At 41.0% G+C, this 14,115-nt stretch overlaps 1 protein-coding gene across 1 annotated transcript in view; it reads left to right on the top strand.

The window, feature by feature from the left end:
* The first annotated feature begins 8,587 nt into the window (after positions 1–8,587).
* Positions 8,588–14,115, top strand: part of RCAN1 (regulator of calcineurin 1) — a 43,068-nt gene continuing 37,540 nt past the window's right edge. Inside the window, 2 exon segments of the mRNA XM_080374732.1 lie at positions 8,588–9,172; positions 9,174–9,291. Coding sequence (XP_080230858.1) covers positions 8,637–9,172; positions 9,174–9,291 — 654 coding nt within the window. The 5' untranslated portion in view covers positions 8,588–8,636.

Below are 14,115 nucleotides of genomic sequence, written 5' to 3'. Positions count from 1 at the left end.
TTGAGAGTGTGTTCCTTCTAACCAAACAAAATTAAGTGGGAGAGATGCCTCATTGAAAATTGCAGCAGCATGCTGCATGTTGCGGGGGGTGATACCATCTGTATTTAGTGTTCTGAGCTTCCCAGCACTAAGCTGATTAGGGGCAATCGGCTCCCTTCCCAGCTGCTTAGAGGCAGTCTGCTTGGGAACAAGGTAGGGATGTAGACGTGCAAGGCTGGAAAAAGCCTGGTTGCTGGGCTAGGAAGCACAGAAAGCCAAGCCACCTCTAACCAAGGCTGAAAAAGCAGAGAGGAGAGCAGAAGCACCTTCTTGTCAGATACTACTGGTCCCTCTCTTCCTGTTCTTTGTTACTCAGTTTGCCAAATTCCTGGCATCCCACAAAGCTGCAGGTGCCAAAGCAGCCTGTACTTCATTTCTGAATGAATCTTTCTACAAAGTGTTAAAAATATAGAAGAATACCAACAATAAAACTTTCAAAAATAAAGTCTGTACTGCTTACTATTTTTTTAAGTACTTAAAATCTGTTAATTTCCCCAAATGTCTTTGACTTTCCTATTCTTATTTTTTACTTTTATTTTTGTTAAGCAGCACTATTTTAATGAAGCAATAATGTCCTCTATGTGTCTCGGACAAGATAACAAACAAAGCTTATATGTAGTTTTTTATTGTCAAGTATCATATCTAATTCAATAAAATAGTGGTTTGCAAATAGTAAACTAGTAACTTTGCAAATAGTAAAATAGTAACTTTGAAAGTTCCCCAGAAGCATCAAGGTCCTAGAAAGTCTGATTACTGCGCTGTAGCCTCCTATCATTTTGTTTGGTAGCTAAACAAGGCTGGCTCAGCACTCACTTTTTTTGTTAACAGTATGTCTGGCTTGACTTCTGGACCTACTCTCATTTTGGACACCTCTGGACGTCTGCCCAGGGTTTTGATTCTGCTTGGGAAATCCATGTAAAACTTACATCACTGAACTCCCTCCTCTCCACCACTTTCAAATGCCTGTCAACCATTCCCGCCCACTACCTCAGGCACTGCTGCTTAGGGAAGGGGATGCACACAACACTATTTAAAGGACCATCTTGATTTGCGCATGATTCAATAGGATTACTGATATGTTTAAAGCTAAGAGTCTTTGCAAGGATTTGGGTCTTATTAAGTAACTGTGATTTCATTATTGTCATCCTCATCGTTCCTCCCTCCCTATATTTTCTGACACATACTCTGGCACTGAATTTGGGGAGTGAGTTTTCAACAGTGGTGAAGTGTTCCAGCTTCAGCTGAATTTCACCTGCTCAAGGCATCTGAAAACAAGTCCTTAAAACAAAAGCTCTTTGGGGAGGAAAATACGCCATTACTTGTTTTGCAAAGTGCCCAAGACATATGTATACTCAAAACTAAGTGGATAAATTACATATGATGTTTCATGTTATCTGTGTTACAAATGCTGCTTTTCTCACATTCACCTGGTTTACAAAATCATATATGAAGTCCTAGTTAGACCCATTAGAGCATTTTACTGTGAAACCTGAAAATAATTCAAAGCTTTTTCTAAGGTCCAAGAGGTTTTCTTCACTTTAATAAATTGTCTAAATTTTCTGGAACACCTCTAATATTTTAATTCCTATTACATCAAACTGTCATTTATTAAAAATTAGTTTCCTATTTTATTGTGCCTGTTGCTTCTTGAAATAGTTTCTTAATATTTAATCCCTAATCACAGCTCATTTGATCTTTTTCATACACTTGCTTCTGTTTTACATTTCAGTTTACCTTTCATAGCTCTTAACAGCTTTTTTTTTTCCCATGTAAAAGAGTCATATCCTGTACTGTTTCCACTTTAACTTGGCTTTTAATAAAATTATTCTTTGCAAAACTCAAAGAACTTTTAAAATTATTATAGCTTTAAAAATAATTATAGATTTGGAGAATAAGATTTGGAATATTTCAAACTAGTAATAAAATTATTTGAGTTAATACCTAACTGATAGAGAAGTTACATGTGCAATCAAGAGGTACAATGATCATTTGTCTTATGTTCCCAGTGTTGCACTAGTTTGAGACTGACTGTTACACTTGCTGTTAAATCACTCAATTCATTAGATCTGAAAAATCTAATTTTTTAGAAAAAAAGATCACACCTATATATAGTTGTCTACAAATTAATATATAGCTTTCACTTCAGCAGAGCTTTGTGAAATACTTTTATACATTGTAATAATAGCCTTGAAAATATCTCTTCATATCATCAGCAAAGAAACTGCTGTTTTTGCAGCTTTTTAGTGAGAAAAAGGCAAGCACTGCCTTGGGATAGAATTACACACAGTTTGTTCTGTATGGGCCCCAGTCCATTCTTCACTAATGTTCATTTTATTTTATTTGCATGCAGACTATACCACAATCTCTCTTTTTCTTTTTCTTTTCTTTTTCTTTTTCTTTTTCTTTTTCCTTTTCTTTTTCTTTTTCTTTTTCTTTTTCTTTTTCTTTTTCTTTTTCCTTTTTTTCTCTTTTGCTTTTATTTACCTTCTTTTTAATTTTTCTTTTCCTAGGATTAGTAGTCCTACCTTATTCTTACTATTAACAGCTTTTACACAGTTTTTGTTGAAATTTTTTTATATTTATTGTTCCTTTTCAGAAATGCTTACCAGCAAAACCCATTTGTTCTACAGCACTTGTAAATGAGCTCAATGGTAAATCAGTAACCAGGCTAATTACTAAGTGCTCCTGAAATAAATGGCTCTTTTACCTCTACTATGTATTACTCTTTTCTACCTATTTAGGAGCTGACTTACCAAAGCATAGTTTATAAATCTGTAAAAGGTACACGGTAACCTGCTGCATTAGTATAATGAAAAGCATATCATTGTGAGATCTGGGGTGGCATCCAAAGGTGGCATTGACCTTGGGAGTCCAGCCCTGCCAGGCACAATGCAAATATAGGAATATGCATTCCAGAGCAACTTACTGAGAAGAGCAGCAGGAAAGGAGCATAGTGAACCATGGGAGAAGGGGAAGATAAGTATAGAAGAGAAGAGATTGTGCTGATAGACATTTAACAAAGCAACTGACCTGAATCAGTTCCATGAGCTTTGCACATCACCCACCCCTTCAAAGATTCCTTAACAAGCCTTAGCTTCTGCACCTCAAGATTTTTTTAGCCTCCTACCAGTACCAAGGTAAAGAAACATTAGCTTCACTGCATTTATTTTATTTAACAGCATTTTAATTGTATGTTTCTCCTCTGCCCTGGGACAACTCCTACTCTTCCAAACATTAGCAGTTCTTCTCAAAAGCACTCCAGCTAAACCTACCCCTCCTGTGGGTGCCAGGTCCTTCTACAAAAGACCCATGTACACAATATGGGATGAAGAGGCTATCACTCTGCTTTCTTGTTCTCACTACTGTGGTTTTAAAACAAAAAAGGATCAGTCTGCACAAGTTAAAGAAGGAGGGGGAAAAAAAACCAGGACGGCATATTGTACTGGCAAATGCAGTGCACTGAACTGCTATCAGAAATAACCCTTTAGGTTGTGCTGTTAGAGACATTGTGCTATTAGAGCCAGAGTCATGAGATATTTTCAGTCAATACAGCTGGAAATAGCTAATGTAGATGATTGATACGATACAGGCTGTAGCAATTCCTTGAATGCTGTTGGCTAAAAAGACCAAAAAACATATAGAAAAGTGAACTATACAAATTGTTCTAAGCCAATAAAAATCAGACCTGTGGTGATGTTTTTTTAAGATGTGTTTGCTTTGGTAATGTTTGGGGAAGGCTGTCAAACTGCGCCCAGGACACCTGGTTGCTGTGGTTACTGCAGCTATCGGTGGAGAGAAGCCAAGTTAAGCAAGCAGCTGTGACAACTGCAGGCATCCAGGAGGAAAGGCAGTGTTGGGGCATGATCCTATGGTAGGAGGTTGGCAAGCAGCACTGGATGTGGCATCCAGACCCTCTGAGGGCAAGGGTGATGACACTCTAAAAAGGGAATCCCTTGGAATGTCTGGATTAAGTCAAGGGAAGGCAAGGGAACATGGTGGTGATAAGTACGGATCAGGCGTGAAACCACTTTCAACAGCTCTAAGAGGAAAAAGACTCTTGAGAGATTTGCAGGACTTGATCTGCTTAGCTGAACAAAAATAATAGTGAGGAGGGACATCAACATAAAACATCAAGCACCGAGAGACTTTTTATTACAGTGGAGAAAAACATGAGAAGAATGAATGGCTATCAGTGAGAACCAGGCAAATTTAAGCTAGAAAGAAAACAAAATTTTTAATAAAACAACATTTAACATCAGAACAAATTGTTAAAGAAGTCTGGGGATTTTCTTTGTAACTATTTCCTTTTGGGGGCATGTGCTTTGCTCAGACTGAGTTTAAAGTAAAAGATTTTGTGTACTTTATATATTTACTTTAAAATGACTGTCTTGCTTTAGAGCAGGGGTCCTCAAACTTTTTAAACAGGGAGCTGGTGTGCAGATTAAGTGGCAGGTGGTCATCTGTGGCTGCTTGGTTTCTCCCCCCAGTCCCCAGCCGGGGGTGGGGGGTGGGGGTGGGTTCTGTAAATACCGGGGGCCAGATTGAGGACCCTGGGGGGCTGTATCTTGCCCGTGGTTTGAGGACCTCTGCTTTAGAGGGTCAGACCTCTCTCTGTCTGTTTTAAGAGGAACAAGTCCATCTGTAAGAAATTAGCCCAGAGAGGATGCTTGGCAGATAATATAAGCACTTGAAAGAGTTAAACTGAAGACTTTACTATGATTTTTAGTGAAACCTCCTAGAAAAAAAGGTGTTCAGAATGGCTGTAGGAAATGCAGGAGGTAAAGCTCTTTGGGCAGCCTACAAAGCAGACATCACTGTGTGGAAAGGTCCTCCTGGCTCTGGGAAGGAATCAGCGATGGGTGTTTTCCCTCCAACAGAAGAACTGGACTTAAAAGATGACTGGCATATTTAAGTTATGCCCTTCCACATGCGAGCCTGAGAACCCCTTCCGTGAACCTTTTTAATAAAGAAGATGGCCAGAAGTCAGTGTTGTTGAACCAGCCAGGCTTTTATGAAGTTTGTATGATCTAACAAGAGACATAAAGTAAATATCTAAAATGCTGCATCATATACTGGTTTGCCATGCTTGACTGTGGTGAAAGTATGAGTATAGATCAAGTTCCTTTGACCCATCTTTGAGATTCAACTGGATGGCTGGGTTGCTTTGAGCTTTTAAATCAGTGAATGTGTTGGACATTTGTTATTGTAAATCTAGGTGGTTATTTGGTTAAGGTTTAAGAAATCAAGATTTTCTGTTACATATATACGCAAATAACTGATAGTACAAATATTTCAATGTCAATGTAAGGAAGATGCTCAGGATGTGCATTTGTACTTGCAGGATATGGGAGTAATCAAAGAAAATTTATTTTAATGAAAATTAAACTGTTATTGATAGCCAAAATTAATCTTCAGTGTTAATATATGAATATTTTAGATACACATATCCTTTGTCAAGGTCTATAGGCAAGGAATGATTGCAGTACTGTCTTCTGAAGTATTGTCACTGATATCAATGCCATGCGTTCAAACTGATCACTACATCTGCCTATGTGTAGCCATTAAATAGGTGAAATGAAAGTCTGTTCTGAGAAATATTAAATAAATTAGTGGTTTAGGAAGTAAAGCTGCCCATAGGGCCACATGTTCAGTCTTTCTCCAAACATTTTCCATTTAGTTATAATCAAGTTCTGTATAGTTTGGTGGGGTTTTTTTTGTTTTGTTTTGGGTTGGGTATTTTTTCTTCATTCTGGTTGGCTACTTTTCACTTGAGAAGTGAGGAATTCCGTTGCAGATGCATGTAATGAATGCAGACCTTTTGACATCCTTCGTGCTTTCCTTTCTACCACTAGATGGTAGTGTGTATTGTTTAAAACATCTAAATGGCTCTGTTCTAGTGCACATGTAGCGATTTACCCCAGGCATCTTTTATTCCTGCGTGTAAAGAAATCATTAGCGTTAATCACTGTCACTTACACTGAACGATATACTCTGTCTTCAAAGCTGAACCTAGGGGTGAAGATCTGTTTTTTTCTTGGCTTACCGGCTCTTCCAGTCAAAAGTGTATGTTGTGTTACCTTCATATGTAACAAAAAGAGAGAACGAATCTGTCATTAAACTCTGAGTTTAGGGAGATTCAGGTTTAATTTTTCTTCTGAAGTCTATGACTGAATTAATGCTGGGGGGTGGAATTTAGAGAAAGCAATGCTTGCTTTCTCTGAATTGTCTGAACTTTTAAACCCCTAGGGCAGATAGGTCCTTTGGCTGTGGAGTACTGCAGCATTTGGTAGGAAGTGATAATGATCTCGGTTGAGCTTCAGGCAGTATTATGATACAAATACAATTAATAACTTATTTTCACCCGCAAATCTGACACCTGAGTTACAATAACCAGCTGGAGGGTGGCTTATGCCATTAGACCAATTGTGGGTAGATTAGTATTTTTCAGTGGCTTTCGTAATAATAAGGTGGCAGGCTGCAATTGTGGGAATTTGTTGTCAGCAGGTTTTGCTTCTTGACTTTAATTTTTTACCTATATGTAACAGCAGATTTCCATTCAGATTCCTCAATGGGATTTGTGTAGGGAGCTAGAGCTCTTGATACAGAGAAAACAGACAGATAGCTTCTTCTCAAAGAGGCAAGTGTCACCACTCCTGTCAGGAAGCAACTCTGAAATCAAAGAATAAGGTTAAAAATGGCATCAGCTTGTCTGGGGGTTTTAATGCTAAATTAGGATTAAAAAGTTTCAACTTGTTCATATATGTGACTTTTAAGATACCATTTGTCTGAATTTTTGTGAAAACTGATGTGAGAACTTACAGGCTTATGTCACTTTGCACAACTGTTCACAAAAATATCCTGTATCTAAGATGTGAGCTTATCTCCTGAACAAGGCTTAAATGGTTCAAAACAGATTAGAAAGTCTGAAGAAACTTCTAACAGAAGAGGAGGGAGAAGGAAAAAAATTATCTTTTCATGTGGTATTTTTCTCCTTCTTGTTGAATCCTGCAAGATCTCATTAAAATGTACTGAGACCAGTAATTCATCAGTTTAAAGTCTTTGGGCTGTTGGGGAAAAAAGGTCAGCAGTGCTAACTTAAGATAAGGCAACAGTGGTATCTCATGGGGTGGAGCTGTTGCCTCTGCTGTAAACTTAGCACAGTGCAGATCAGTAGGTGGTACAGCATTCACGACAGTCAGAACTACGTTTTCACCTACTTTAGTTTTTCGTGTTGCTGCATTTTGGAAGAAAAGATCTGTAAGAGTATTTTACTTTGAACATCACTGAAAATATTTGCTGTACCAGAACAAGTGACCCATCATAGGCTGCGTCAGTGTGTTTATAGTCCAGTTACAAAATCCAATCCTGTATTTGGCATAGTAACATTTTCCAAGTGCACGCTAACATGCTATCTACACAAATACAGTTAGAAACCTGTGATCTAGATAACCAGACATTATGAAACAATTTTATTTCAGTCTTTGTATAGATGACACATGATGACAAGATCACTATGCATAATGAAATGTTACTTTCTAAGTAAGCCCTGGGACACTGAGCTGTAGTATAAATGTCAACTGTCTCCTCATTCATGTCTTTGAGAAGCTTCTTGTAACTGGAAATGAGAACTGGATTAGCACCTCAGAGGCTTTCTGATTGTCAGAAGGAATTCCCATATTTTTGCCACCAGTTCTTGTTCTTTACAGGAACTGGAGTACATTTTGCTAGTAGCCAAGTTTTTGGTATTGAGCAGGTTTCAGGTGAGAAAACAGGTTTTTGACTGTTCTTTCCACATTTTAGACCCCATTCTTTCTTATGCAGCCCTGCAGGGGTAGAATATTAAGTTAGTACTTTGCCAGCTACTGCCCAGCATCCTCTCACTCCTTACTGCCTTGTACTATTCCACGTTTTCCTTGTGCTAGTATAGGACATTTGAGATATACATGAATGTCACAATAACTTTAAAAGAAACGGTGACCTCTGAAGCTTACTTTTGGGCCTTCCCCTGGAAGGGGATGCTACGTATATGTACGTAAGAGAACTGTTTGTCTAGGTCAGTTAGGTTGGACTAACCAGCTCAGAACACCAGGTAAACCTCATTCTTGTATGTAGGAAATGTCTGACACAAGCAGTTCCTTGAGGTAGCCGGGGAAGGTGCAGCTGTCTTTTATGGCCTTATTGACACAGGTAAAGAAGAAACATTGTAAGAAAACATCTCCTTCACGCCCACAGTAAGGAGAAAAGTGCAGACATGGCTGTATATGCCAGCTTCCACAAATTTTAAAGTCAAAAGACTTTTGGCCTTGGCCCAACTTTTGAAAAAAGTACAATGAAAGGATGAGCTGCGTCAATTGCCAGCATAAGGAGATGCAGCAGTATAAATTATGTTAGGGCCTTTTATTTTTTCTTTTATGCTTCCTTTCTGCTAAATGTTCAGTGAACCATTTGCAGAACTGCAAGGGTTGCCCTCGAGGAAGGTGAGAGAATTAAGATGGACATGACAGTGACCTTTGGCTGATTTGTAAGGGCATGAATAAGGGGTGTGTGTGTGTTATTCATCTGCTTGCTGCATAATATTCCTTGTCCTTCAAATCGCGATGCGTTGTTCCCTGCTCCAGTCGGCCACCAAACACAAGTGTGTGGCTGCAGCAGGCCTCGGCCAGTCACCTTGGCCCCGAGTGGCCACGCTCACCAGGCATGGTGTGCCTCAACCTCAGCTGCTGGGTCACCTCGCCCGGGCCACCACTCGTGCCCCCCGTGCCCCTGCCGCTGCCCCACGGGCGGCCGCCCCCGGTCCCGCGGGCTCCCTCACGCCCGCAGCCCGCCCTCTGCCCTCACTCAAGATGGCGGACGCGGCGACTCGCTCGGGCCGGCCACCTGTTGCTGTGGCGGCGCGCGCGCGCGGCGGGGGGGCGAGGAGGAGCAGCCGCCGGCGCGAGGCGCACCGCGTTGCCTCAGCGGCCGCCGGACCCCGCCCCGCGGGGGCTCCGCTCGCCCCCGGCCATGGAGAGCGGCGGCGGCGGCGGCGGGAGGGGCCCGGCGGGACAGGAGGAGCCGCCGCTCCGGCAGCTGCCGCCGGCCGGGGGAGCAGGGGAGGAGGCGGAGGCGCAGGCGCTGCTGCTGCCGCCCGAGGACGAGACGGACTGGAGCTTCGTTGACGGCGAGATGGAGGCGGTGGCGCTGCGGGACCTGCCCACCGCCACCATCGCCTGCAACCTAGACCCGCGAGTCTTCCAGGACGGTCCGTGCCGGGTGAGCGCGGCGGGCGGGCCCGCCCCACGCCGGGGGACCGCGGGCAGGGCCGCGGGCCGGCTCCCTCTGCCGGCGAGGAGCCGCCGCCGCTCGGCTCGGCCGGCTCCCGCCGCCTCAGGCCGTCCGTGTGGGGAGCGGCGGGGGCGGGCGCTGCGGACCGGCGGCGGGGGAGGGGGTGAGAGGCAGGGGCGGCCCGCCTCCGCCCGGGTCTCGGCGGGCGCCTCGGTCTCCGCGGCCGCCCCCTCCCTCGGGCCGGGGGGGCCGGGGCTGCGGCGCCGCGTCCCCGGCCGCGCTGCCAGCACGACGCGAAGCTGGGTTGGCGCGGTGGCCCGGCCCCGCCGCGGCGCGAAGTCTCCTCGGAGACCCCTGTCCGCGGGCCTGATCCACAGCCCTCCGGCGCGGCCACTGACCCGCACCCCTAGGTCAGGGCGAAGAGCTGCACAGACCAGAAGGGAAAGAATACCCCCCTGCCCTCGACCACCCTGTTCAGAGCGTTGCGGTCGTGCTTTAGCGGGGAACTGCGGTTTGTTGGCGCACACCAAGGCGCTCGGTGAGACACGAGGCCGAAGGCAGCGTTGGGAGGCCGGGCGGCGTGGCAGGCCCGCGGCGGGCAGGGGTCTGGTGGGCGCAGAAGCCGCCTGCCTGCAGGCAAAGGGAGTTGGTGGGTGACATACGCAGATCTGTAAGGCATGTCTGAGTTGAGGACCGCTTTGTTTAAAAAAAATACTCAAAATTGCCAACCGTTGTTCCAGGGGAGAGAAAGGTAACAGCAGCTGTCAGAGGAATACTGTGCGCCGTACAAAGTAAACGGCAGCTCTAGGTAATAAGTGTACATAAATATTTCAGAATTGCTTCTCATGTTATCTGTGGCCTTCTTGATGAAGAAGGAATTCAAATCAGTCTTAATTTTTTACCCTTATTTTACTTGCCTCAGCCCTGGTGAGAATTAAAGAATGAGTGAAGCTAACTTTTCTTTTGGCTTTTATAGTTGGCTTTGCTTTGGAGCTCTTATTTTCTAGTGACTTTGATACTGAAGGAGATATTTCTGTTTTAAACAGACTGAAATTAAATGAAATGGACTTGAAAAATTAGGCAATAATTGCACTGGTTTAAAATCTTATTAAAGTAATTAGCTGTCTATGTGGAAGAACAGCTTAGAGTTGTTGTAGTAGTCCAACTGCTAACAGATATGTGTTAAAAATGATCTGGAAATAGGACACGCAGCTACATTGTATTCCAGTTACTTTCTAAGGTTATATAACTTCTAATGTAAGTATACTTTTGTATCACTTGGGGCACCTGCAGGTGTGATAGGTATGACAGCTTCACTGGGTTTTACCTTATTTACTTTAATTCAAGTTACTCCCAAGTATGCATAGGAAAAGACCTATAATCAATTCTGTGTAGTGTCAACAGCTGTGCGTAGTAATAGTGTTTTCTCACATGGATTCGTGTGACCTTGAAGTGCGTGTTTTGAAATTTCAGTTAGATGGAATACAACATAGACACAAGATCCCACGCAAGACCAGGAGGTATCTGAACACTTAAACCGTTTTTCTGTTTTCCTGGTTTGACTCCAAAGAATCTTGTCTTCACACACCTAATTTAGATCTGTACAAAGTCTTATATATCCTTAACGCTACAATAAAAAATTGTTTTAAATACTTTTTTTTTTCTTGACAAGATCTGCAGCAGGAAAGAATGCAGATTACTAAAATAATAACATTAATTTGAGGTTAATCATCTCAGCATAAACTGGGTTATCTTAACCATGGATGGCAGCATGTGCAGTTACTGCAGCGTAGCTGTTGCTTTTAAAATGTAAACTCCTAAAGCAAAGAATGGAAGATTTATCTTGAACCTGAATAAATATGCTTATCCAAGAGGGAAGAAAAGTCTGTCTTGGTGTTTTATAAGCAATGCAAAATATAAAAAAAAGTTGAGGTGTTTGGGACCTGGTGTTTTGTAAATGTGGTACACAGACTTTTAATAGATTGAAATAACAACTTAGGATTTTTGCTAACTGAATCTCAGCCATTGAAAAACATAATGTAGATTCAGTTAATACAGTTATGGAGATGGCAAGAGCTAACTCTTTAAAGCTGGAAATGTATGACTGCTCTGTAGGAAAAGAGCAGATTCAAGGATTGGATACATTTTTAACGTGTTCTGTTGGCCAAATGACAGGCAGTTGCAAAGAGATAAAAGGTGGGATGAGGCACTGAGGCTGGATCTCAGACTGGATGTGAAAGGTGCTTCAGCATACTGCAGTTGGATGGTATGAAAAGAATAAGGTTATTAGAAGTGGGGAAAAGATTACAGAGTCTTCCTTGCGTGCAGCCATTTTTACCTTAGTGCTTATTGATTCTGGTATCCAAGAAAAAGGTGTTTTGGTTCTAGAGTGACAACCTAGCATCTGAAAATGTTTCCAAGATAATAATTTTAAAGGGCTACACTTTATAATTATAGAGAGTTAATTTTAAGAAAATTCACTTAGTTCATTATAGAATGTATACAGAAAAATCTAACTTGCTCTTATCAGTATAGCAAACAGTTGTGTGGAACTTTGTTTCCATGAGGATAAAGAAATGAGTAAAGGTATCCTAAAAAGGTATCGTCAGACAGTGTTTTATAAATATTCTATGAATTTTGGTGTGTGCATTTTGTTTCCTTCTATTTTGTGAACTTCCTTTTTCCCATGCATGCAACACTCCTAAAATACTTTGTCTACAGAGTTAGTGTTTTTCTCTTCAGTAGGCCCCTTAATAATCCTGGATTGCCCTATTTGAGGAGGGTTGATCCAATCAAAGGTAAGATAGGACAGCTAGGCATGGTTGACAACAACTATTTCTGTTTTACCCTCCCCCTTCCCAAACACTGATTTGTACTTGAAATGCTGGTTGTATGTTCTTGCTCTTCCTTTTTTTATTTTAATTTTAAATTTATTTTATTGTATTGATGTCACAGTTGAGAATTTTTTTTTGCGATCAATGTCTTAAAAATGGACCATCCTATCAAGTAAGGTGATAGTTCTAGTGAATTACAGTTTTTTCTCTGCTTTATTCTCATAAGAATGATTCTGACTTGCTTTAAGCCCTCATGGCTAGTTTTTCAGTGTCGGTTCCAAAATCTTCCAGAGAATGCTTAAATTCTTACTCTCAAGTTTTTCTAAAGCACAGCTGGAGTGTTACCTATAGATTCTCCATCCTTTTTTTATTTTCACTGAAGTACAAGAAATTATCCTAAATGAAAACCCTTTATCTGATCTTCAAGTTGGCTACCTTGGAAAAATGCTGTTCTGATTCCTGAAATGTCTTCTGCCTCTAACCCCAGCCTTTGGTATTTTTAATGTTGACTCAATGCTCGAGGATTGTAGTTCTTTCTTAGAGAAAAGCAGTATTTCTTCATACAACATGCAGATGAGTTTGATCTATTGTAACTGTATTCCTGTGCACTCATGTAAAAAAAAAGTGTCAGTAGCTAATTAACAGAGCCAGCAATTATACTTTTGCATATTTCCATCCTCCTCAACTAGTATTCAATTTTTAAGAACCTTTTTGTGTCAGTAGAGGACACTCTGTTTTTTTTTAATAGAACTTGTACTGTCAAATGACAACTCCACTAGGTAATAACACTTGTCTTGTATCTTGTAATCCTGAAGGGATGTGGCATACTTCACTGATGACTTTAAAGTTCTGAGTACAGCCACAGGGGGGCTAAATAACTTCATTTATGCCCTGGTAGTCTCTTGCTAAGTAGGTTACCTAGGCCTGTTCTAACTGTCAGCTTTCCATTTCAGCTTAACTGTAGACAAGTATCACTCATTTAATTTGTGAAAAGACGACCATAAAGAGTACATAGAAAGAATTAAACTTTGGGCTACTGAGAAAATAATTGGGTTTTAGGGCTAAGAGATTAAAGATTTTTGATGCAGCTAATTTTCCTTAGAATGAGTGGAGTTCTTTAAATTACTTTAAGCATATTAAGGCAGTTACAGATATCTTAATCTTGCAAGTTACTGCAAACTAATGAATGTTGCAGGTTTCCTGTAAGTAATGAAAACTTGCATTCATAGATAACTCTCAAAAACAGGCTGTTATATCACAATAATGGTTTTTTCTGTGGAGCTTGTTAAAGGAGAACTTCACTGAAAACTGGATTTTTGAAGAAACTTAGCTTGATTGTTTTTAAGTGCACTAGAAGGAGGAGTGAGCCAGTCTCCTACAGTAGTCTGTGTCCTGATATAACCTCCAGTGGCAAGCAAAAGTAAAACTGGCTGTGAAACTGTCTGTGGTTTCTTATTTAAAAAAAAAATAAAATAAAAAGTTATAATTGTGTTTGAAGATAAGGCCTAAGTAATGTCAGAAATCTCTGCAGTAGTATAACCAAGAAAAGCAGGATTGTCAAGTGTATTAAATCTTGTTAATGATTATCGTAGCTTTAAAATTCTACTTTTCCTTTAGCTTTATATAGTTTCAGTACGGAAAAACTTGTTTGTGAACTGGTCTGAAAATAAAGCCATTGTTAAATGAGCCATGCTTTTAGAAAAAAACTGCTGGAGTAATTGTGAGATGTTGAATGTATTTTGTGTTTTTTAAATACTTAGGGGATTACTTCTGCTTTAGGGGAAGTTTGTAAAATTTCTCAGGAGTATTTACAAAACTTTCTTTACAAAATAATACTAGGGTTTTCTGGTAATCTCTTCCTGTCTCAGTCGCATGCCTCATTAATCCTTTTACTTACAGTTTGTTAATCCTCTTAGATCACATTAAAAAAAATATTTTAAAAGTAAATTTCACAAAGGTGAGTGGTTTTAGGTGTTTA

The sequence above is a fragment of the Falco punctatus genome (genome assembly GCF_963210335.1).
Source record: "Falco punctatus genome assembly, chromosome: 2".
In the NCBI taxonomy this organism is placed as follows: Eukaryota; Metazoa; Chordata; class Aves; order Falconiformes; family Falconidae; genus Falco; species Falco punctatus.
Note: the sequence above shows the minus strand (reverse complement) of the source record. Positions and strands in the feature narration are given on the sequence as shown.